This window comes from Neodiprion lecontei, chromosome 3, assembly GCF_021901455.1.
Source record: "Neodiprion lecontei isolate iyNeoLeco1 chromosome 3, iyNeoLeco1.1, whole genome shotgun sequence".
In the NCBI taxonomy this organism is placed as follows: domain Eukaryota; kingdom Metazoa; phylum Arthropoda; class Insecta; order Hymenoptera; family Diprionidae; genus Neodiprion; species Neodiprion lecontei.
This window is the reverse complement of record NC_060262.1, coordinates 7,715,793-7,739,498: the sequence shown is the minus strand read 5'-3', so window position 1 is coordinate 7,739,498 and position 23,706 is coordinate 7,715,793. Positions and strand designations below refer to the sequence as shown.

At 40.3% G+C, this 23,706-nt stretch overlaps 1 protein-coding gene across 1 annotated transcript; it reads right to left on the bottom strand.

Moving 5' to 3' along the window:
* Positions 1 to 545: 545 nt before the first annotated feature.
* On the bottom strand, positions 546 to 2,810 carry LOC107221299. The gene is made up of 3 exons (XM_046736044.1): positions 1,591 to 2,810; positions 1,276 to 1,476; positions 546 to 651 (listed from the first exon to the last, which is right to left on the bottom strand). The coding sequence occupies exons 1-3, from the start codon at positions 2,808 to 2,810 to the stop codon at positions 546 to 548; spliced, it is 1,527 nt and encodes a 508-aa protein (XP_046592000.1).
* Between the last annotated feature and the right edge of the window lie 20,896 nt (positions 2,811 to 23,706).

Here is a 23,706-nt window from a genome sequence, read left to right as displayed (position 1 = left end):
AGGTCACAACTCAAAACACTTTTTATCGTGTTAACGTTTCGGCCCTGGTGGGGGCCCTCCTCAGAACATTTTATTCAAATATCTGTCATGAACAAAAATAAAATAATGTACAACTAGGTTTTTACAAAATAAGACATATTGGTGTAAATAATATGCAAGGATGTTTAAGCAAGTATAAAAGAGGAATTACCTCGTATGAGATGACACTTCCAATTACATAAATGCGTGTTGGTAATTGATGAATAAATAGAACAAAAAAACAATAAAGACAAAAACCGAAACACACTGCGTTCACGACACGTAATTCCCACGGATTCATATTTGTTGTTGGTTTGTTAAAATGAAATAAAACACACCGCCGTTATGGTTGAGTCCAGAGCACATAAGCACAAGTGGAACGTCCAGTGTGTAGTGGGAGGAGGTCGATCTCTATAGTTATCAGAGCAACGCAGAGTCAACGGGTTAAAAGGAAACCAAAAATATTTTTTTTTTTTTTTATTAAGGACGTAAAATCGAGAGCAAGCTCAGTCGGTAATGGACAATTACTATGGTCGTATCACAGAGGTGTAAATATTACTTAGATGTTCTATGTCTTGTTTACGGTTGACAGAATTAGGATGTGCTACAATATTGCACATTTCTAACAGTAGCCTATTGTAATACAAAGGTTCTACGTCAATAATGCTGACTTGAGAATAATTAAAAGAGTGGTCGAAATCGATGGCATGTCTCGTCAATGCAGTATAATTATCCTCATGTTCATGGATATTGCGTTTATGTTCGGTTATCCTGGTGTGTAGTTGTCTACTAGTTTGGCCTATGTAAGCCATGTTGCAATGGTTGCAAGGTATTTTCTAAACTACACCAGAGCGCATACCGAGGGGTAAGGGGTCTTTACCCGAATCAAACATCGAGGATAGATCATGTGCACATTTGCCCGCAAATTGAATTTTGTACTTGGAGAAAGTTCTGTTGAGTGACTCAAACAACCCCGCAACGTATGGGATGGAAATATAGCTTTTTTGATTGGTTTGTGTAGTAGTTGTATCGAAATTGTTGTTAGGGCTGGTAGATGACAAGATGGAATCATATTTAAACTTTATATGTTTGTTGAGCAGGCGAGGTGGATAGTCGTTTTTACATAGTACCTGCTGAATCAAGGACAAATTTTTTTTGTGAAATTCCATACTTGAGAGTCGAATCGCTCTGTCAACTAAGCAATTTATCGTTCCAATTTTGTATGATCTGGGATGGTGAGAATGGTAATTTAAATACCTTTGTGACCAAGTAGCCTTGTGAAACCAATCAGTTTTAATGAGCTGATTATCATTGATAATCAGGACATCTAAAAAGCTAATTTGGTGATTAGACTCTAATTCAGATGTAAATTGTAGTCTCGGATGGAAACTGTTGAAAACTGAAAGCATTTCTGCAACTTTATGCGACGGGACAGCTGTAATTATGTCGTCTACATATCTGAAAAAGAATGAAGGCTTGAAGTCCAGTTTATTAAGACAGTATTGTTCTAGGTCATCCAAAACCAAATCAGACAAAATTGAAGAGAGCGGTGAGCCCATCGGTAAACCATACGTTTGAGCATATATGTTGTGGTTAAATTTAAATATGGCAGCCTTAAAACATATGTGCAATGCTTTTAAGAGTTCGTTAAGTGGGACCGGAATTTTGTCCACCAGCTGATGCCAGCGCTGTTTGACAGCGTTGATTGCAAGATCTTGTGGTACATTAGTGAATAGGGATACAACATCAAGCGAAACTAAAATATGATCAGCTGGAAGACGAAGGTCCCTAATAGCATTCACCAGAGCAAAACTATCTCTTATCCGTGACAAGGGAGGTATGATGTTGTTACCTATACATTTACTGAGGAAACGAGCCAGATTAATAGTCGGACTATCAGTGAAGGACACAATAATTCGTACCGGTGTATCAGGTTTGTGAATTTTCGGTAGTCCGTAAGCTCTAGGTGGTAGGCAATCCGTTTTTGCAATTTGACGTCTCAGTTGATCAGAGATAAATTTGCTTTTAAACCAATCAGTTGTTAGTTTTTTTACTTCTTGTTGCAAAGTACAGGTGAGATCGTATCTAACAACATTGTAAGAATTATTGTTAGATAGTTGTTGCAACATTTTATCCTCGTACATTAGTTTGTTCATCACAACAGTCTTGTTTCCCTTATCCGCCTTCAAGAAAAGTAAGTCCTGGTTGTTATTTTGGAAGATCTTGGTTTCTTTGATTTCATGAAGGACATTCTTGTCGGCGTGAAGGGGAGCAGGAGTGTTAATGAACTTTTTTATTGTGTTGGTAAAATCTTGCCGGGCCGTATTACGAGAATTAGAAGGAATGCAGGAAATCTTTGATTCGAAATCCGATATGAGTTTGTTGGTTGGGATGCAGTTATTCTTAAAAGGAATGCCATATTTAGGTCCCATTTTTAGCACGTCGATAACATTGACAGGAATATCAGTGTTGCTGAGGTTTACTATCCAATTTTCAGAGGTCGGGTCAATTGGATTAGAATTGAGTCGTTTTTTGTTATTAATCAGATTAGCTAACTTGTTGATGTTAGCCGTCTTGTAAGCGTTGAAGGCCGGTTCTAATTTCAGGTATTGTGTGTCAAAGAATTTTTTTGACACTTCAACCGGTAATTCAATTAAGATGTCATTCTCAAGCGACAACAAAATATTTTGGTATTTGACAATGGTCACGTGAGCGTCACTGATCTCTAGATTGAGTATCGACCTTTGAAATTTGTATACATTCTGTGAGTAAACAGTACGCGACTTAGACATTTTAGAACTAATAACGTTCGAGATAAGCTTAGGGAATTTTAAATGGGTTGGTAAAATCGATCGTTTCTTGCAGTTTAGAAGAAAGATGCGGTGGTTTTTTAGCTTCAACAAGGACTCGAATATGGTGGCCCAACGTCGCAGCTTCCCCGCCAACGTCTTTCCATATGCAAGAGAGATATCATGAAAAAACCCCATGGTTCCCACGTTTTATTCCGTTGATATGATGAAGACGATTTATCTTGACCTTCTTTTATCATTAGGAAACCACGAAATGGGCTACTTACTTTGCAAGTGACTATGTGACTGGAGCTGTTGGAAAAGGATTTCTGAATTTCCAATTGTTTGAAATGAAGGAACTATTTCTGTGACATCAATTTCGAAGTAGAATATCATGTTAAAGGTTCAGATATTGAAATTCCTTTCCGGACAAATTCGATAATTAGGGGTTCTTCCAGAGGACCGACTGGGTAGAGGGTTTGCACTATTCTTTCCTCTGCATTCCCACTAATTTTCATCATCGATCGTTGTTCTTAGCGATATTCTGTAAGTAAGGAAATGCGATATTCTAATCGTGTGACGGGTTATGAAATAGGACGTCACAACTCCTCCCTCCTTGAGGAGAACCGCTGGGGTCTTTTATCATTAGGAAACCACGAAATTGGCTACTTACTTTGCAAGTGACCGTGTGATTGGAGCTGTTGGGAGAGGATTTCTGAATTTCCAATTGTTTGAAATGAAGGAACTATTTCTGTGACATCAATTTCGAAGTAGAATATCATGTTATAGGTTTGAGATATTGAAATTTCTTTCCGGACAAATTCGATAATTAGGGGTTCTTCCAGAGGACCGACTGGGTAGAGGGTTTGCACTATTCTTTCCTCTGCATTCCCACTAATTTTCATCATCGATCGTTGTTCTTAGCGATATTCTGTCAGTAAGGAAATGCGATATTCAAATCATGTGACGGGTTATGAAATAGGACGTCACAACTCCTCCCTCCTTGAGGAGAACCGAGGAGGTCTTTGATAATTAGGAAACCACGAAATTGGCTACTCACTTTGCAAGTGACCGTGTGATTGGAGCTGTTGGGAAAGGATTTCTGAATTTCCAATTGTTTGAAATGAAGGAACTATTTCTGTGACATCAATTTCGAAGTAGAATATCATGTTATAGGTTTGAGATATTGAAATTCCTTTCCGGACAAATTCGATAATTAGGGGTTCTTCCAGAGGACCGACTGGGTAGAGGGTTTGCACTATTCTTTCCTCTGCATTCCCACTAATTTTCATCATCGATCGTTGTTCTTAGCGATATTCTGTAAGTAAGGAAATGCGATATTCAAATCATGTGACGGGCTATTAAATGCCACGTCACAACTCCTCCCTCCTTGAGGAGGACAAAGGAGGTCTTTTATCATTAGGAAACCACGAAATTGGCTACTTACTTTGCAAGTGACTATGTAACTGGAGCTGTTGGGAAAGGATTTCTGAATTTCCAATTGTTTGAAATGAAGGAACTATTTCTGTGACACCAATTTCGAAGTAGAATATCATGTTATAGGTTTGAGATATTGAAATTCCTTTCCGGACAAATTCGATAATTAGGGGTTCTTCCAGAGGACCGACTGGGTAGAGGGTTTGCACTATTCTTTCCTCTGCATTCCCACTAATTTTCATCATCGATCGTTGTTCTTAGCGATATTCTGTAAGTAAGGAAATGCGATATTCAAATCATGTGACGGGCTATTAAATGCCATGTCACAACTCCTCCCTCCTTGAGGAGAACCGAGGGGGTCTTTTATCATTAGGAAACCACGAAATTGGCTACTTACTTTGCAAGTGACTATGTGACTGGAGCTGTTGGGAAAGGATTTCTGAATTTCCAATTTTTTGAAATGAAGGAACTATTTCTGTGACATCAATTTCGAAGTAGAATATCATGTTATAGGTTTGAGATATTGAAATTCCTTTCCGGACAAATTCGATAATCAGGGGTTCTTCCAGAGGACCGACTGGGTAGAGGGTTTGCACTATTCTTTTCTCTGCATTCCCACTAATTTTCATCATCGATCGTTGTTCTTGGCGATATTCTGTAAGTAAGGAAATGCGATATTCAAATCATGTGACGGGTTATGAAATAGGACGTCACAACTCCTCCCTCCTTGAGGAGAACCGAGGAGGTCTTTGATAATTAGGAAACCACGAAATTGGCTACTTACTTTGCAAGTGACCGTGTGACTGGAGCTGTTGGGAAAGGATTTCTGAATTTCCAATTGTTTGAAATGAAGGAACTATTTCTGTGACATCAATTTCGAAGTAGAATATCATGTTATAGGTTTGAGATATTGAAATTCCTTTCCGGACTAATTCGATAATTGGGGGTTCTTCCAAAGGACCGACTGGGTATAGGGTTTCCATTATTTTTTCCTCTGCATTCCCACTAATTTTCATCATCGATCGTTGTTTTTAGCGATATTCTGTAAGTAAGGAAGTGCGATATTTGAACCACGTGACGGGTTATGAAATACGACGTCACAACTCCTTCCTTCTTGAGAAGAACCGAGGAGGTCTCTTATTATTAGGAAACCACGAAATTGGCTACTTAGTTTGCAAGTGACTATGTGACTGGAGCTGTTAGAAAAGGATTTCTGAATTTCCAATGGTTTTAAATAAAGGAACTATTTCCGTGACATCAATTTCGAAATAGAATATCGTGATATTGGTTCGAGATATTAAAATTCCTTTACATACATACATATCAGAACCGAACGTGGTTCTAATTATGTATTATCGTTCGGTTGTCTTCGAGTATATGATGTGTCTTGTACACTATACGATCAGTTATGATTTTTGTGCAGACGAAATCATATTCATAACGGATCATGAAAAGTGAATTTTCTGAATTTCCAATGGTTTCCAATAAAGGAACAATTTCCGCGACATCAATTTCGAAATAGAATATCACGTTATAGGTTCGCGATATTGAAATTCCTTTCCGGACTAATTCGATAATTGGGGGTTCTTCCAAAGGACCGACTGGGTATAGGGTTTCCACTATTTTTTCCTTCGCATTTCCACTAATTTTTATTATCAATCGTTGTCTTTAGCTATATTCTGTAAGTAAGGAAGTGCGATATTCAAACCATGTGACGGGTTATGAAATACCACTTAATCAAGGCCGAGGAGGTCTTTTATTATTAGGAAATCACAAAATTGGCTACTTACTTTGCAAGTGACTATGTGACTGGAACTGTTAGAAATGGATTTTTGATTTTCCAATTGTTTCAAATAAAGGAACTATTTTTGTAACATCAATTTCGAAATAGAATATTATATTATAAGTTCGAGATATCAAAAGTCCTTTCCGGAGTAATTGGACAATTAGGGGTTCTGCTAAAGTGCCAACTGGGTAGCGGGTTTCAACTATTTTTTCGTCTACATTTCCACTAATCTTTATCATCAAGTCACCCATCATTGGGTTTACTATGAACCTAACCTCAGTGTGCTGGTGTACAGGCGGTATCCTCATTCCAGAACAATGCATACATATTTGGCTGGCTTAGATTCTCCAATTGTTGCATCAGGATCTGAGTTAGCCTCGTTGCTCATTTCTTTATTGGTCTTCTTGTTGTTTCGTCAACCTCGCGTACGTTGTCCTGTGAAGGGGTACATTGACTTCGTAAACTACGACGGGGTATTTTTAATTCCGTGACATAGTATTTTCCAATAATCTCATTCGTTTTGTCTGCCAATTCGACGACCATTGGTCCGAGTACTCTTTTTACATGAACGGGTCCTATAAAACGATGAGCGAATTTTGCTGAATAACCTTCTGCTTTATTGCTCAATTTTTTATTGGGATAATATACTTCGGTCCCTACTTTGATCTCTTCAGACGTTTGCTTATCGTTTTTAGATCTGGCAAGAGTTTTATCCGCGTAAGTTTTTAATCAATTCTCAACTTTGTGAAGGAACTCGTCAATTTTGCCTAATCTTTTGATCCAATGCTCGAACGATTCGTCGGATGTTCGTATACTATCGTCACCGGGTTTATGTATATTCTTGAATACTGCTTCACGACCGTGATTTAAATAAAAGGGCGATATTCGACTGCCTGCGTGAGGTACTGTGTTACACGCAAATTGAATTTTTGTCAAATGCTCGTCCCATTCATTGTGGTTTTCGTTCACGAATGCCGCAATCATAGGTTTTATTGTACGGTTAACACGTTCAACCGGATTTCCTTGTGGGTGATTTAGTGGTGTTGTGAGGTGTTCCACTCCACGAGCTTCTAGAAATGCCTTGACTTCTTTATTTATATACTCGGTGCCATTATCCGTAAGGACTGACTTTGGTCGAAAGGACATCCAACGCTCTGACAACATTTCTTCCTGTTCTTTGTCGCATAGGAAACAATTCTATGTATTTAGTATACAGGTCTAGGACTACCGTGACATTAGAATTACTTTTTTTAGTTCGTGTTTGAGAGACAACGGTATCGATTGACAATTGTGACCACGATTGTTGTAACGGTCTGGTTTTTAAGGAACCTTTGATCGGACTTTGATTGTATTTGACTTCAAGGGGCAAGTTTCGGAATCTTTTACGTAAGATTTGACATCTTGGGTCATACCGAGCCAATAATAATTTTGCCTAATCCTATCTAACGTTCTTTAGGGTTGGTGGTCGAGTGATTGAGGTAGATGACACAATAGGTTTACTTTAACACAGAAGAATTATTTATTATAAAACACTTAATTAGATTACAAAGAAGATAAATGATGTAACGTAATATTTGAATCCGCGCTGGGCGAGTTGATGAGCGCGGGTGACTGTTGAGTGTGCACGTCAGTCACTGTTGAGTGTCAGAGAGAGTCCCCGAGTCTCTACTTGCGCTGTGTCCGTGCATCGGTTTTATGCACGAGGAAACAGTTAGGAAGTAGGTGGATGGAAGGGATTTCTTGTCTGTGATAGGACGAAAAGGTACAAAGGAGATGACATGCAGAAAAAATGGGGAAAACCCAGTAATTAGGAAAACGTGCCTAAACTGCGCATGCACGATCAAGTCATAAAACTTGGATCTGCGTGCGGGCGGTCGGGTTGTAAAAACTCGAGACGCGCGGCGGCGTCGGTTGTAAAGGCTAGAGTACAGTGTATTGAGAGAAAAAACGAGAACACATTTGAGTACCTAGGAGTTCATAATTGCGGTGCAATAATTCAGGATTAGGAGAAATATGGATTTTTAAATGCATTTGGGATTTTTGGGATTTGTCACGTCCGGTTGTAATTTTCTGTTTAATTTTTGTGAGGCGAAGCCGCCACAGTTCTATCTCTTCCTAGGTGACCTGCAATCGGTAAGTCATGATTTTCGCGTAAAATAGTCAAAACGTCTTCTGACTCAATAACTTTGTTCCAAGGATTCTCATCGTCGATAAGAGCTTTTTCGGAATCGGACTTATAATAGAACAGTTCACCATTATTGATTTTCCATTCGGGAAATCTGTCTAGTTGTGTTTCGACTAATTTGAATTTCGTGTTATACCAATCTTGACCTAAGATGGAATTCAACTATGTGTGACCTTGTATCGTTTCTGCAACTACTTTTTCCCATCCGAGAGGATCTTCGTCGATGTCAAACATTCTTGACAGCGCGTCAGGTGCTTCGTTCGTAGTACCACGTCGACGTTCAATTTCTATGTTGTGTTGATAGAGATACATAGCCCATCTAGCTAGACGACCTGTTGGATTTTTCAATTCATGAAGCCATTTCAATGCTTGATGGTCGGTGACTACTTTAAATGAAACGCCTTCACGGTAACAACGGAGTTTTTGTACAGACCAAACGACTGCCAAACATTCTTTTTCGGTGGTCGTATACTGAAATTCTGCGCCTCTGAGCGGTCGGCTCATTACTTCGATAAGATTCTCTTTATCAGTTTCAGGATCGAACTGAACAAGGATCGCGCCTAATCCGAAATCACTCGCGTCGGTATATAAGATGAACGGTTGTCCAGGTATTGGGACAAATAAACGCGGCGCATCGGCTAAAGCCATTTTTACTTCTTCAAACGATCTTTGTTCGACGTTCGTCCACCTCCATGGAACTTTAGGACTCGTTAATTTGTTCAGGGGTCCCTGGATTCTGGCGATACATTTCAAATGCTTATGATACCAATTGACGAGACCGTTGAACTGACGAAGTCGCGTTCTATCTTGTGGAACGGAGAAATCAAGGATTGGTCGGATTTTTTCGGGATTTGGTCTCATGCCAAATTCATCGATTATATAACCGAGGAATTTAACTTCCTTGCACGCAAAGCTACTTTTTTCGCGATTGACGATTAATTTCGCTTCCCTAAAAACTTCGAAGACTAGCGATAAAATCGAGGTATGTTCTTCGAGATCTTGACTAAAGATTATCCAATCGTCAAGGTATGTGAAGACTTGATCGACCCATTTATTCGGTAGTTTCCGTTCGCGAAATAAATCTGCGAGCTTTCTTTTCAAAATATCCATTAACCTCTGAAAAGTGGATGGCGCACCCGTCAAACCGTAAGGCATTCTTAGCCATTCTAACAGACCTTTGCCTTCTACGACAAACGCAGTATATTTTCGACTTCCTTCATCCATAGGTATCTGATGAAAAGCCTCACTTAAATCAAGAGTTGAAATTATTTTCGCTTGATGGAGTTGCGATAAAATCGACCTCATATTATGTAATGGATATGCTGGTTTTTTAGTTTGACGATTTACAGGCTTGTAATTGATACAGAATCTAAGACCGCCGTTTCCCTTTGGAGCTACAACAGGTGAGCATGCCCATTCGCTATTACTCTAAGTAACGTAGCCCTTTTCCAATAGCCTGTCGACTTCCTGGTTAGTAAATTTACGAACGACTTCACTTCTACGATAAGGTTTTTGACGATGTGGAGTTAGGTCATTCAATTCAATTATATGTTTAATTAAATCTGTTTTTCCAGTACTTTCTTTATCAAGTTTTGCGAATTCGACGTCGAGAAAATCTTTTAACTGTTGGGACTGATCTACGGAAAGAGTTGTTAATTCCGAACGAACGATGGTTGAGTGTGACAACGGGTACACATTCTTACTGTCAGAAAGTGTCCAAGTTCTTAAAAATGGATCGACTGTTACCTTAAAAGACATCCAGAAGTCCATGCCTAGTATAAGATCGCACGATAATCCTGGCATCACGCTAAACCATTGCGTTCCGTAAATATCACCTACGTCAATGATGAAACCTGTACCGTGTGCCGTGTGTTCGCACAGTAGACTTGTCACCTAGACGTACTCCTGTTTTGGATGAAGCATCTGGGGTTAATTCTTTAACTTGGTACTTCTTTACCCGTTGATAAGCAGATAAGCTTAAAAATGATCTATCACTGCCGCTATCGATGATTCCCTTAATTTCTTTACCATAAATTGAAATTTTCACCGGAATTCTTACTATTTCAGTTGGTTCTTTTAATTCGCAGTTACCGCGATAGATACGGCGTTGTGTTAACCGGTGAATTAAATACTGTGGTAAGCGTGCTGGTATCCAACTTTCTGATGATTCTCTATCCGAGTGAGGGACATAATCGTGATCAGCATTATTTTCTCGATTGATTATTTCGTCTGTCATTGTTGACAAGTTCACTGGTTCACTTACTGATTCGCTCGAATGATTTATAACTTTATCGTTATCGTTATATTGAGGTGAGAACTCGTCTTTATCATCCGGAAATTCGTATTCGCTATCAGTTAGACTGACAATGTTCAAATTCGCATTCTGTTCTGACTGATTTTCGGTTTGAATATGCAGTTCGCATTCGACATTAACGCTTGGTTTATCTAAGTTTTTTGTCTGTGCGATGTTACTTAGTGATTCGCGCTTTTCGTTAGATTCTACTGAATCGGTTTGACTTCCTACCTCGACTACGCCCTGAGGTACAGTAATTGGAGGGTAAATTACCGCGGGCTGTTCTCGTTTCCCTGCTGAGTTGAACAATTTTTTGTTTCATGGCCAATTTTACGACAGCTGTAACAAACAATTTGTCGATCGCTTTTACAATAACGAGCGGTGTGTCCAGTCTGACCACAGTTCACGCAAAACAGTTTAGTCGTGTCAAAAGGCGTTCTAATTCTATTTGGTTTGTTTCGTTCAGTAGCAGAATTAGTAGTTTTATGTTGGCCGGAATCATCAAAACGTTCTAAGTTCTGTTCTAGTCTTCGTCGAGTGAGAGGTTTTGAATTAAACGACTTAAAAGATTTCTTTAAATCTGTAAAAGTTTTATTATTCCTAATAATTTTTAATCCGATTTCTGGTTCTGTATCCTGGTCAGTAAAATTCTCTTCATCACTTGCTGTATTGTCTTCGCACGACTCGTCGGACGATTGAGTCTGTGCTCGCATGGCTTTTAATTCGGATGCTCTCGTCGAGCGTCTACTGTTGTTATTGTTATGCTGTGCGTTAGACCTTTGATACAGATAACTTCTCTCGTTGATATAACGGAAGAATTGTGTATAATTAACATGACCACGGTTTAGAACTTCGCAAGTTAACCGCGGATTGAATTTCGTCAGAATTTGTCTAAGCTGTTCCTTAAAAAGAGGAGGTGTTTGCATACGCTCGAAAATGAGTCGAGCTCGACAAGCGAATTCGGCTAATGATTCGTCTTTTCCGTTTGTCAGGTCGCGCACTTCATACAACAGATCGGCGTCGGCTTTTTTAACTACCCAGTCTCCACCGAAATCTCTTACAAAGTCTTTCCACGAATGCCACGATGCCTTGTTTACGAGGTACCATGATCTATAAGGACCTTCGAATAATTTTGACAAACAAGGAACAAATAAGTCCTTTCGTATGCCGCTAGACGATAAAAGATCTTTCAAAATTAACAAGAGCTGCTCCGGATCTTTTTCTGTTTTAGGAAAACATATTTTCCATGAATTGGCAGCTTGACCGATTTTTAACGCTGAAGGTTGGTAACTGTTGTTAGAATTCGGATAATGATTATTATTCCTACCGCGAGGTGTATGCTGTCTGTTTTCTTGTTATTTCATGTATGCACAAAAAAAATTTTAATTGTATCCTCTCGAGAACGCGCCTCCTGCCCCCCATCGTTCACGACGCCACGCAAAACGCCGCAGTCACTGGTGTGCATGATTACTCTCTTCTCCATGATCTGAAAGAAAAAAATCAAATACCATTCTACTCCGTACACATGTAGCTATGGTTTGATGAATCGAAAAAGCAATAGGTTGAAAAGTTTTTTTTTTACGTGGTATCCCTAGTAGGCCTACTCGACGGAGAATGGTTGAAGGATCAATCTTGCGTTCTTTGAAAACTTGCAGATGACTTTTCATCATATGTTAATTATGGTGAATTGTTTTTCCCAATCAATTTGTACTCGCGTATATTCGCAGTTTGTTCAAAATATTTCAGTTCATATCACCCGCTGACTATTTATTATCGATGAAAGATGACTCTTTTAATTGGATACAAGATGGTTGTTTCAATTATGGATAAAGGGTGACTGTTTTGATAACATACACGGACGACGGTTGACTTTGGAACCTTTCGTTCTGACTATCAACGCTTCGAAATGGGCAACTGGTTCTATACTTGACCATAACAAAGACGGGAATGACATTCCAGTAGCATATGCGTACAGAATTCTTGAAAAAAACGAAAGTCGATTACTCGGTATCCAATAAAGAATTTATAGCTGTCGTCTGGTCCGTAAAACATTTGCGACCTTATTTATATGAAAGGACATTCACACTAATCACAGATCACGAGCCCCTACGGTAAATCTAGAACGTTGAGGACCCAATATCCTGGTTATTACACTGGAGATTAGAGTTAGAGAAGTATTCATACAAAACAATTTGTTTTTGCACTTCGCTGCTTTCCGGAAAATCTACAGACCATCACCGAAGCCCTGTTTTTGGTTCGGGACTCGGGCGCCTGCTACGGACTGATACGATCAGAGGGAGGACCGCGACGTGAGGTAAGTCATTTTCATGATATTGTGTTTGAGCGTACCTTTTAATCAGTGGTGCTAGTTTCTACCCCCGGCTGTGGACTGCTCTTTCGGATGATCCGTTCTTTGACCTCGGGTTCTGGAAGCGGTGAATACGCCCGAGGACTCGGGATGTGGTTGTAAACCTATAGCTGATTCTTAATGCCTCGGATGCGAGCGTGTTCTGCTGCCTCTCGGTTACGACGACGTCGCAGGCTGATGAATTGACGACGTCAAGTCGATTCAGAATTGCATTTTGGCATTTTTACCAAGGAATGGATGATGGGTGAGTGACAGGAGTGCATTGAGTTCACTTCAACTTATTTTGTGAAGAAACTCGGACACAATAAATTACTTTTCGGATTTTGTGTTAATTCCGTATATTGTTACAATCTATTGTCTCGTGATTTCGACACAGTTTGAATACTAGAGATTATTATAATTTATAAATATAGTTTATGAGTTTTAACTCGAATGTAGACAAAGAATCCTTTTGATTTTCAGATATTATACTATTTCTAGATAGGATTTCTACTGCTCAAGTTGTGAAGCCAACGCGTCTGTTCAGTTCGAATACTCAATAAGGAGTAACGTCTTGGTCCGCTCCGGTTGACGGAGTCGCTTCGGAGAGGAACGGTCCCGATGCGCATGCCCAGTTTCCCCACTATCGGTTGCTGGTGACCACGTAGGCCCCCCTCTCGCTCGGACTGTCCGCCAGTGATGTCTTCTCCTGGCCCTCGTGACGTCAGTTTCGCGTTGGGGCTGGTTCCGTAACATTTGAACTATTCGCTGTAGCGAGATTCTGTAGACGAGATTCCTTAGCTAGCTATATCGTCAACTGCAATTAACGACGAGCGTGCCACGAGCGATTCTGTAGGTACAAGTTAGCGATGTGTGTTGCTAGAGTGTAGCGCTACTCCGCGAAAAGTACTGTAAATGTATCGAGGGATCTCGGAGGTCTCTATAGAGTTTGGCGCCGCTCGATACGCATATGCGTCTGCGACAATTAAAAAAAAAAACAGCTGCGTGATTGGTTGTGTATTCAAGTCTCAAACGTACTGTTCGGATACTGTGAAATTATTATGTTCTCTCTATCTAATAAAAACGTTCTGAATAAATGAACAGGTAAAAAAGATTATAATTACAATAGTATAAAAAAGATTATCATAACCATAGTATACGCATGAAGTTGGCGGTGGGGTGAAATGCCGAAAACAAAATAAACAGCATCTAGTAAACAAAACTTCCTTTGACAGCTGTCATCGGCTGTATATGACAGTCTTTGACAAATCTCTTTATAGGTATCTGTTTCTGACACGCAAGAAATGAACATGAAAACGAAAATTATCAAGATGATTCCCGACGGGAATTGTCTTTGCGCGCTGACGTGTTGTGCATACGGCACTCAAGATCGACACGTAGAGGTGAGACTGAGTATCGTTTTAAATATAGTTATAAATATGAATTGGTCTACATTTGCGGGTTTTATTACAGGTAATGAGTCAAACGGTGCTTTGATTAGGTCACTTGGTGATTACAAATCACATATGAAAAGAAGCAGAATTAGCTGCAGCTGCGGACATTTCTAAGACATGTTTAATCGTGTATCGGAGAACAAATTCATCCACACCGAATCTGATCCCAAGATTAAAGACAATACTCGCTACTCTCCACCGGCCACGGAGACAGTGGACACTTTAATGTCCTGCAGAACCAAAATAAAATTCAGATTGTGAGTAATAGATAATAAAAGAGATTTTGGTCATTTGGGGGATTTTGGAATGGCTGATCACGAATCTGAAGTCATAGCTTCATAATTTCTAAATCCAAGATGGCAAATGCCATCTTATCTTTCTTTGTGTATATTCGTGTCTCTTAGCCCTACTCGGAACTAACGACGAGGACGTGGAGAGCATCTAGTTCCACTTTTTTGTTTGTTTTTTTTTCTGTTTCTTTGTTTTATTTCCTGTTTTTTGTGTGTTTTTTGTTTCTTTTTTCTGTTTTTTGTGTTTTTTCTTCTACTTGTCTTTTTTTCGATATCTCTATTATGACGCACGGACGCACATATATATATCAATGATAATAATAAGGAACCACGGATTTTAATCATCTCAAATTTCATCTCCAATTAACTGAAATATTTATTTCTAATGTATGTTCGAAGGAATATTCCTGATCAAGTAAGATTTTACATGATTGAAATTTTTATTGTCACATTGCCTAATTGGATCGACTACAGCGGATCCACCATTTTGAATTTTCAAAATCTGACCTTATATTCGTAATCAGCGACTCAAAAAACCCCTAGATACGTATTTTCAGAGGCCTTGGTTCAATACTAGAACTCTGAGGTGATTTTTTAAAAGGTGGGACCGTAGCGGTCCCACTATGACTGAAAGGGTTAACTGACTTTTCCACGTCATCTTTTGTGCCTTCAAAAATTATTATTTTCAACGCTGACCGATCTTTTAATTCTGACAACTGAACCTCAGATCGCTCAATCTCTAAATCACCTTGCGGAGGATACATTTCTGAGAATAATAGTCCCTTGGCATGCTTTTCGAGCTTTTGCTTCTTTGAACTAGGTTTACCCCATAACTGTTCATGATTTGTTTTTAACTCACCATTGTTAATATTAACATACCGAATAAGAGCTGCCACATGCTATCGTTTCAAATATAGTTATAAATATGAATTGGTCTACATTTGCGGGTTTTATTACAGGTAATGAGTCAAACGGTGCTTTGATTAGGTCACTTGGTGATTACAAATCACATATGAAAAGAAGCAGAATTAGCTGCATTCAGAACTATTTCCATATACGCAGTTACAAGAAACTGATAGGATTGGCCGAGCAGCATTAATCTGAAATAAGCACATTTTGAAACATTAAATTATTGTTACTATTACCAACACATGCATTTCAATAAAACTCAAAACTTACATGTAATTCCGCAAGATATTCTTTTTCCGTAACAGGTTTGTCTAATGACATCAGCTCTGATAAAAGTGCCAACACCTGACTCTCTATGCTCTTCGACATTTATGACATGTCCATTTACCAAATCCTTGCCTTTTCCTGGTGTTTCAGACTGAAAGTTTATGCTGTGAAATACTTTCTCAAATCCAGTATGCAAGATGACACTCATGACGAAAATCAAGGACCTAAAATTACACAGAAGTAGCATGACTTCATGATATTCAAAATATTCATAACCTGACATGCATAACCGCCAAATGCGGTGAACTTTCGTATCAATACACATATTTTTTATCATTTACTTACCTTTTTTTTTTAACAGAAAAAACCGTTGATTCATCTGGAAGTAGTAGTAAACACAAAATTGTTGCATCGTGGTAGATTATTTTGAAATTGATTAAAAATTGAAATTGTTGCACAGCGAGATGCGGAAATAAACCAGGAAAAGTTCGGGCTATCGAGTCACTAGAGGGCCCTACCAGTCTTGCTCACAGCGAGCCCTGGAATAGATGACTTGATGTAACTCAAAAAATTTTTTTTTTAATTAAGTGTAAACGTCTTTTGAAACTTTAAACGTGTTTTTCTGAAAACGGTGTTTTCAAAGTCGGTGAGCACGATTTCTCCAGAACGGCTTGACTTATCGGTTTCAAATTTTTACACAACCTTCTTAGATATATTCCTCAGGTATTGGTCGAAGGAATAAGATTTAGGACAATTATTTAGATTTTTTAGACCACTTAAAGTTGGAAATTTTTTCGAAAATCGCTACTTTATTTTGGGGCGCCGCCGTTTTGTCAAAAATCAAAATTTTGACTATTCCTTCGATCAGTACTTGCATTCATCTATCCACAAAATAAATTTTTTGGGATTTTTCATTTCAGATAATCCAAATCAGAGATATCTTGCTCACCGCCGGACACCTTTTTGTGGAGGACCTCCAGGAGATCGTCTACAAGAACAGTACAACATAATATTTTTGAAAACGGACAACGCACATGTTTTTCATATATTTGTTAAATAAAATGTCTCTTCAGAAAAAATTCATGAAAAAACGCGTTTTTTTTCGGCTCGCAACTAGGTATGACCCCTGCAAGCGATTTCGGCGCAACAGCCGGAGTCGTCAAAGTAAATTAGGTTTATGGTATTGGTATGCAAAAGAAAAATTTATTTTCAATAATAATGTATATTTATCGATATACATTTGATGCAACCTCAGGCGCTTTCTGAATTAAATATTCAACGATGCCGACATCGTGGAAAAAGTCATTTCAATCAATTTATTGAGAAAGATTTCATTTGGTAAAATAAGCCAATGTAGAGTATATTAGAGAATCTAATAAATGTTTTACCATTCCGAAATCATTTGATGTGAGGCAGTTTCGTGCACTTTTATGCAATTCAACTTAACTCAATCAAATTTAATTGAAGTAGTTTGTACTGAACTTATGTATCTATTGAATGTGTGTTGTGCCCAACGTGTATTATATCGGATGTATGAAACTATAAAACTACTATGTAGAAAAATTTGTGTAGATAATTGTTCTGTACCAAAATATTATGTACAACGATTTTTTTGCAGAATCATTCATGCGGGATGATTTGTGATGCGATTCTAAAATCCTTTTTGTAATAAAATGTTCTGTAGGAAAGTATTTCTGTAGAAACTAGTCTGCAGAACATATTCTGTAGAATATTTTCTCTGGAGAACTGATTTCTATAAGACCGAACCGCATTCGTAGAAGGGACGTAATTTTCAGATCGCATGACTCTATGAACAGTTGACACGTCCATCTCTTGCTACGCCGCCAAATCTGGTGGTACCTCTTTACAGGTGCTCCGGCCGCATCTCATAACATCAGTTTTTCGAATTGTACAATTTTTTCTACTGGGGGAACCCGCGTTTCAACGATCCTGAATAAAGTTGCTGGTTTCACAGATGCTTTATTTCTAGCGTCTGAAAACTTTCGCGTGTTTGCGCCGTTGTCTCAGCAGCTAACGTGTCGCGTGTTCATGAGCCGCCACCACAGCAACGTTGTTACAAGGACCCAGCAGCAGACCCATTTCGTATCCTTCTTTGCTGGAATGCTCCGTGAATCAGCATAAAACTTATTATCGCTGTCGATCTTGGTACATCAATTTACATACTGAATTAACAAGAAAAGACTGATCAAACCTAGATTATTCAGATATAATTCATTGATTGTAATCCTTAGGACAAACAAAATCAAACATGGTGATGATCGAATGCGAAGTCCAGGTTTCAGTAGTTACTTCTTATTTAGATAATAGATCAATAACTTTCAGAAATTTGCCATGTACGCCGCTGAAAAAAGTTCGAAGTATTTCGGTTTCAATCGGACTCGTATTTATTCCACATCCTTCGTGTACGGAATCTCACTCGTAAGTCAGTTGTTATAAACAACACGCTTCCACCGGCAAGTTTCGGTCATATTGTTACCAGCCTTGCTCGTATAATGATAAATTCTTTAAAACTGACATTTTTTCGAACCATCGACGATAAACTCTTATTGCACGATGGAGTACTTCAACCGCGAGGTATACGATATGGTGCTGATGATGGGTGCATGCGACAACGTTGCTGAGGGAGCAGCTCGTGCATACGCGGCCCGGTTTCCTGGGAGACAACATCCAGACGCGAAAATTTTTAGGCACCTGGAACAGAGCCTCCTCGAAACCGGCACCTTCGTCCCGAACCGATCAGACGCAGGACGTCCAAGATCGAGATGTACGGTCTGATTTAAGGAACAAATTCTCGATGATGTGGCTAACGCGCCGGGAAAAAGTACGAGGAGTTTGTGCAGTGGAGCGCGAAACGGATAAAACCATCTTCCATCGCGTTTTGAAACGCAATAACATACATCCCTTTCATTGCCAAAAAGAGAAAGCGGTGCTCTCTTCAGTAAACGGTTTCTGTCGTTGTCCGAGTGAAAGAGAGGCGAATATGTACCCGAGCTTATGGGATATATCTCGAGCTGGTTGCGAATGGCTCTAATCCGGGCAGCTCTTGTAGCTTCGCGTTTAGCACGATGTTGCTCTGAATGGTGGAGGTTGCGCATGCGCATAACCCTTCTACATGATGATACTAGCTAAATGCTGACTGTGACATTGCATCATTCAACTTTGGTTCTCACGCTGCGATGGACGGTGCACGTATTACAAATGTTTACATTCAGTAACGGCGCGACGTTATGCTTATCTTAAGCTGGCCTTCGGTGCTCGAATTAATATTTCGATTACGTGATATTCTTCTTGCTCGTCAAAATGCGTCGCGGCTTCTAAGTTACAATATTATTGTTATGTGATATTCTTTTCGAGCACCGAAGTGCGTCGCGGATCTTGGATTATAATATTATTGCTAAGTGGCATTTGAGTCCGAATATCCGTGGAACCGATTAATGCAAGTTATGAGAGAATGATTCTGGAATTTTACGGGCCTTATCCGTTCCTTGGTATAATATTACATTACTTACGCGTCAGCGTAAAATCAAAGGAATACGTTGAATTTCGGCGGTTCAAAGGTATGTTTTAATTATTCCTTGAGTTTAATAACCGTTCATAGAACTTCATAATTGTTCTCTGAATTATAGGCGCGATTATATTGTTATTTCCGGTCGCGGTTTCGTTCAATTTATAACTAGCACTTTACTTTTATTTATGTATATGTATATGTAATGAATATATATATATTGTGACGTGGATTTTTCTGCACCTCGGTTACTCGGAGCAACTAACCGGGAACTTACCGCGTGCACAATAATTTGGCGTCCACGATGTACCCTGGATCTAAAACAATGTCGCGAAGTTTGTTGGGCGCCTGGCGTGATCAACACGCCTCGAAATCGTTAATACGACACACACCGCGACTATATGCTCGGTAGCTCAGTACCGCGGAGAGGGGAGGGGTAAAGTTTGGGTCGAGAGAATTGCAACACAGGTACGCCAACACGTGATGTGGCTTAATTACTATAAAATCCTAATGATATATTTCTCATCAGCGATACAACAAAAACAAAAGAAATAAAAGTAAATAGTACAAAAAAAAAATAAAATAAAAAGAATGATAATGCGACCACGCAAGTCGTCTTTCGCGATCCCAAACACAATGTAGCTAGTATCTAAACTAAATAAGAAAGGTAGAAATACTCCAAATAAAAATAAAAATAGAAAAATAATAACAACAAAAAAAAGGTGAATAAATCTAAGAGACCTCTACGGCCTACGTGCGCTAGTCGCCGTCTTAACAATATCCTACTTCCTAAAAACCAAAAACAAAATCGGGCTCGACGCGCTGCCCGCGAACGTCCTCTATACAATGGCGCTGATCGCCAACTTAATACTAACTGATAATACAAACAAAAAAAAAGAAGAAAGAAACAAAAAGAATATCAAATAACTAAAAAGAATATTAAATAACTAAAGTGATGCGAGGCTCGTCGCGACACCCGCGATCCTCCTCTAAAAACGCATACGCTTATCAGCACGCCCCCGAGCTTCACTTCCTCGGCGACGGCGGGTAGCAGTCGCGAATTCGAATGCTCCCCGTGATTGCTCGCGACCTGTACGATAATCGAAGCTGTGCCGGATGACGTGAATTGACCCCGTGTAACGGACTTCGGTCACACTCAAGCTCGAGACAATAACGTCTCGAGTCAACCCGTGGCTCGACTTGATTTTCTGGATCCCCCGAAATTAACGTTACTCTCTTACGCGCAACTCAGGCTACGGTCACCAAGCAAAAGAATCGGCAAACGAATTTCGAGTACTTTTCGACACGCAAACTAACAAAAGAAAACGGCTACCCTTTCTCGGATCAGCCTTGATTCAATTACCCTCGAAATTCGATCGCGAGAATGTTAACAACGCTTACCGCTCCACATCCACGCGACGAACGGTCCGACTCCCTCGTGACGGCTCATTCTTATTTCTCGCAACGAACAACCAAAACAACTTCTCAATGGGCACCAAGTACTAACGCAAAAGCAAAACGACTGTCTCGTCTCCTCGCCAGAACTAGAGTGATCTAGGATGGTCGCAACGCCGATCTCGTCGCGCGAATTTTTCGTGACGTCATCACCCTAAGAATGCGCAACAATCGATCGGTCATCGATTTTGGGGATTGCGCAACTTGCCGCGCACCTGTCGTCTCTACGCGGCGCAGAACTTAAGGCTAGATCGCGATGTCGTCTCCCGCGCAGCTCTACGTAGTCCTGGGGTTGGGCGGGGTGGTGCTCCCTCGTCGCTAGCTGGTACCTCGCGGTTGCCTTGGTTGGGCGTAAGCGGGGTGAGCGGGGAGGCTGCGGCGCGCCGGCCGCTAGCGGGAATCGCGTCCGCCTTGGATTCCCTCGCTGCAGGGATCTGCGTTGCCTCCCCCTCCGCAGCCTCGGTGTCCTTCCCGCAAGATCGTCGTGATTTCGCCTTGCCTCGAAAGATGTTCGGTATTGGAGTTGGTCACTGGAGGGTAGCCGGTGCACTCGAAAAAAAAATTAAAAACAAAAGCCTGAAATATCTGGGTCGCAATGCTCTATTTCGTCCCTGTCGAAGCTCGGGTGCGTGACTCCAGTTCTGGCGCTCTCTGATATTATTCCGCGACTCGATTTTCTAGACCCTTATTCCGGGATCTCGCCCAGGGTTCAGGGAGTCTTTTGTAACGGGCAGGCCTAACCGAACTGCCACGTTACAATATATATATATATATATATTGTGACGTGGATTTTTCTTGCACCTCGGTCACTCGGAGAAAATGACCGAGAACTTACCGCGTGCACAATAATTCGGCGTCCGCGCGGTATCCTGGACCTAAAATAATATCGCGAAATTTGTTGGGCGCCTGGCGTGATCAACACGCCTCAAAATCGGTAATGCGATATACCGCGACCATATACTCGGTAGCTCAATACCGCGGAGAGGGGAGGGGTAAAGTTTTGGTAGAGAGAGAAACACGAAACATGTACGCCGACACGTTATCTTATGAAGCAATGATAAAATCAATCACTATATTTTCCACCAATCATTATACAAAAAAAATAATAACAAATAAAAATAATTCTTCCAACGTTGCGTCGCTCACCGCGACTCAAAATACAAGACGGGAAATGATAAAGCGTAATTCGCTATTCGCGATTCATACTCGATTACTTAGAGTTAACAAACAAAAAAAAATTAAGAATAATATACCAGAAAAAAGGAAGAAAACGTGACTAAATCTAAACGACCGCTTATTTCTACTTGCGCTAGTCGCTACCTTACTAATAAACAAAATCTCCAAAACTGAAACTAAAATCTTACTCGGCGCGCTAGCCGCGACCGTCCTCTAATAACTACGGCGCTAATCGCCAACTTAATAATAAACTCCTCGACGAAAACTAAACCGAAACCCGACCAACGCGCTAACCGGGATCGGTAATAGATCTAGAAAATTACTTATACCTACGGGCGTTAATCGCCGCTTTATTGCTAATTAATAATTCAGAAGCCCAAACGAAAAAGGGGGCTTGTCGCGTTACCTGCGACTGTCCTCTACAAAAAGAAAACCTTATTATCACGCACCCGAGCTCAACTTTCTCTGTGACGTCAGGATGCGGTTCGCGAGTTCCAACGCTCGCCTTTTGACGACTCGCGACCTACACGAGAAATTACACTTTATCGTACTGATTCAACGGGACCCCGTGTAACGGAATTTGGTTACACTCAAATTACTGTAGGCTTGCCGCGACTCAAACCCGGGACTCTACTCGACCTTCTCGGTCACTTAACAGTGGCTCTACGTTAGTACGCGCAACGCAGGCTACGGTCACCAAACTAAAGAATCGGCAAACGAATTTCGAGGATTTTTCGATACGCCAATTACGCACGGCTATCCTCTCTCGGACCAGCCCACACTTAATTACCCTCGAAATTCGATCATAGGGATATCAGCAACGCCTACAGCTCCACATCCAGTGCACAAAGGGTCCTACTCCCTCGTGGTTGTGGCTGGCCATTGTCCCTCGCAACTCAACAAAATCAACCCAAAACTCAAATTCACTGCGACTTCTGACCGATCACACCGCCCTACTCAATCGCCAGAACTAGAGTGGTTTCAAAAATCTACGACCTGCCGCAACACGGATCTCGATACGCCATCCCATACGTGACCTCAGTAGATAGGATATGAGAGTTCTAGACCAAAACCGATTTTGCCGTCTGACGAGCAGCCATTCTGATAGCGGCCATTTTGATTTTTTCTTAGCCGGACGAGCAGCTATTTTGATTTTTGACTAGCCGGACGAGCAGCTATTTTGATTTTTGACTAGCCGGATGAGCAGCCATTTTGATTTTTATCGTCAGGCAGTTTGATGATGTGATTTATTGCTTGGCCGGATGAATAGCCATTTTGATTTTTCACCGTCACCCGTAAACTTTCACGCTAATAGTTTGCCCCCAGGGTGAAAAATAATATTTTCGACATACCATTTTGATTTTTCACCGTTGCCCGTAAACTTCCACCCTAACAGTTTACGCCCAGGGCGAAAAATAATATTTTCCACATACTTCGAATACATTCTTTTGTGTTAATTAACCGGATGGCTACACCGCAATTAGATAGGCTGGGGATGTTGATGATGATTCGTAAACTTTCACTTTCAAGAATTTATTAGGGGGAAAGTGTGGTTGGTTGGTATATAAATCGCGAGCTCATTCAACACGTTATTTTGCTCTCAAAGTTTTCCCATTGTGAACTTCAGTATCCATAGTACGTCAAATTTATAAAATCTACATCGAATGTGATGGATCTAAATAAAATCAACCTCGTCTGTCGCCTGGAAACGCTACCCACTAAGAGAATGTCAGATCTGGAGGTTGGGGAAGAGTACAGCGTGACGGGGGTAAGA

What these genes read in the sequence shown, in the direction of transcription:
- LOC107221299 (XM_046736044.1), bottom strand. Translation starts at nt 2,810, where the DNA reads ATGTCTAAGTCGCGTACTGTTTACTCACAGAATGTATACAAATTTCAA. An exon ending in CACAACATATATGCTCAAAC is followed by an intron (nt 1,477 to 1,590) that starts GTATGGTTTACC and finishes ATTCTTTTTCAG; the next exon opens with ATATGTAGACGACATAATTA. An exon ending in AAGGCTACTTGGTCACAAAG is followed by an intron (nt 652 to 1,275) that starts GTATTTAAATTA and finishes GTATTACAATAG; the next exon opens with GCTACTGTTAGAAATGTGCA.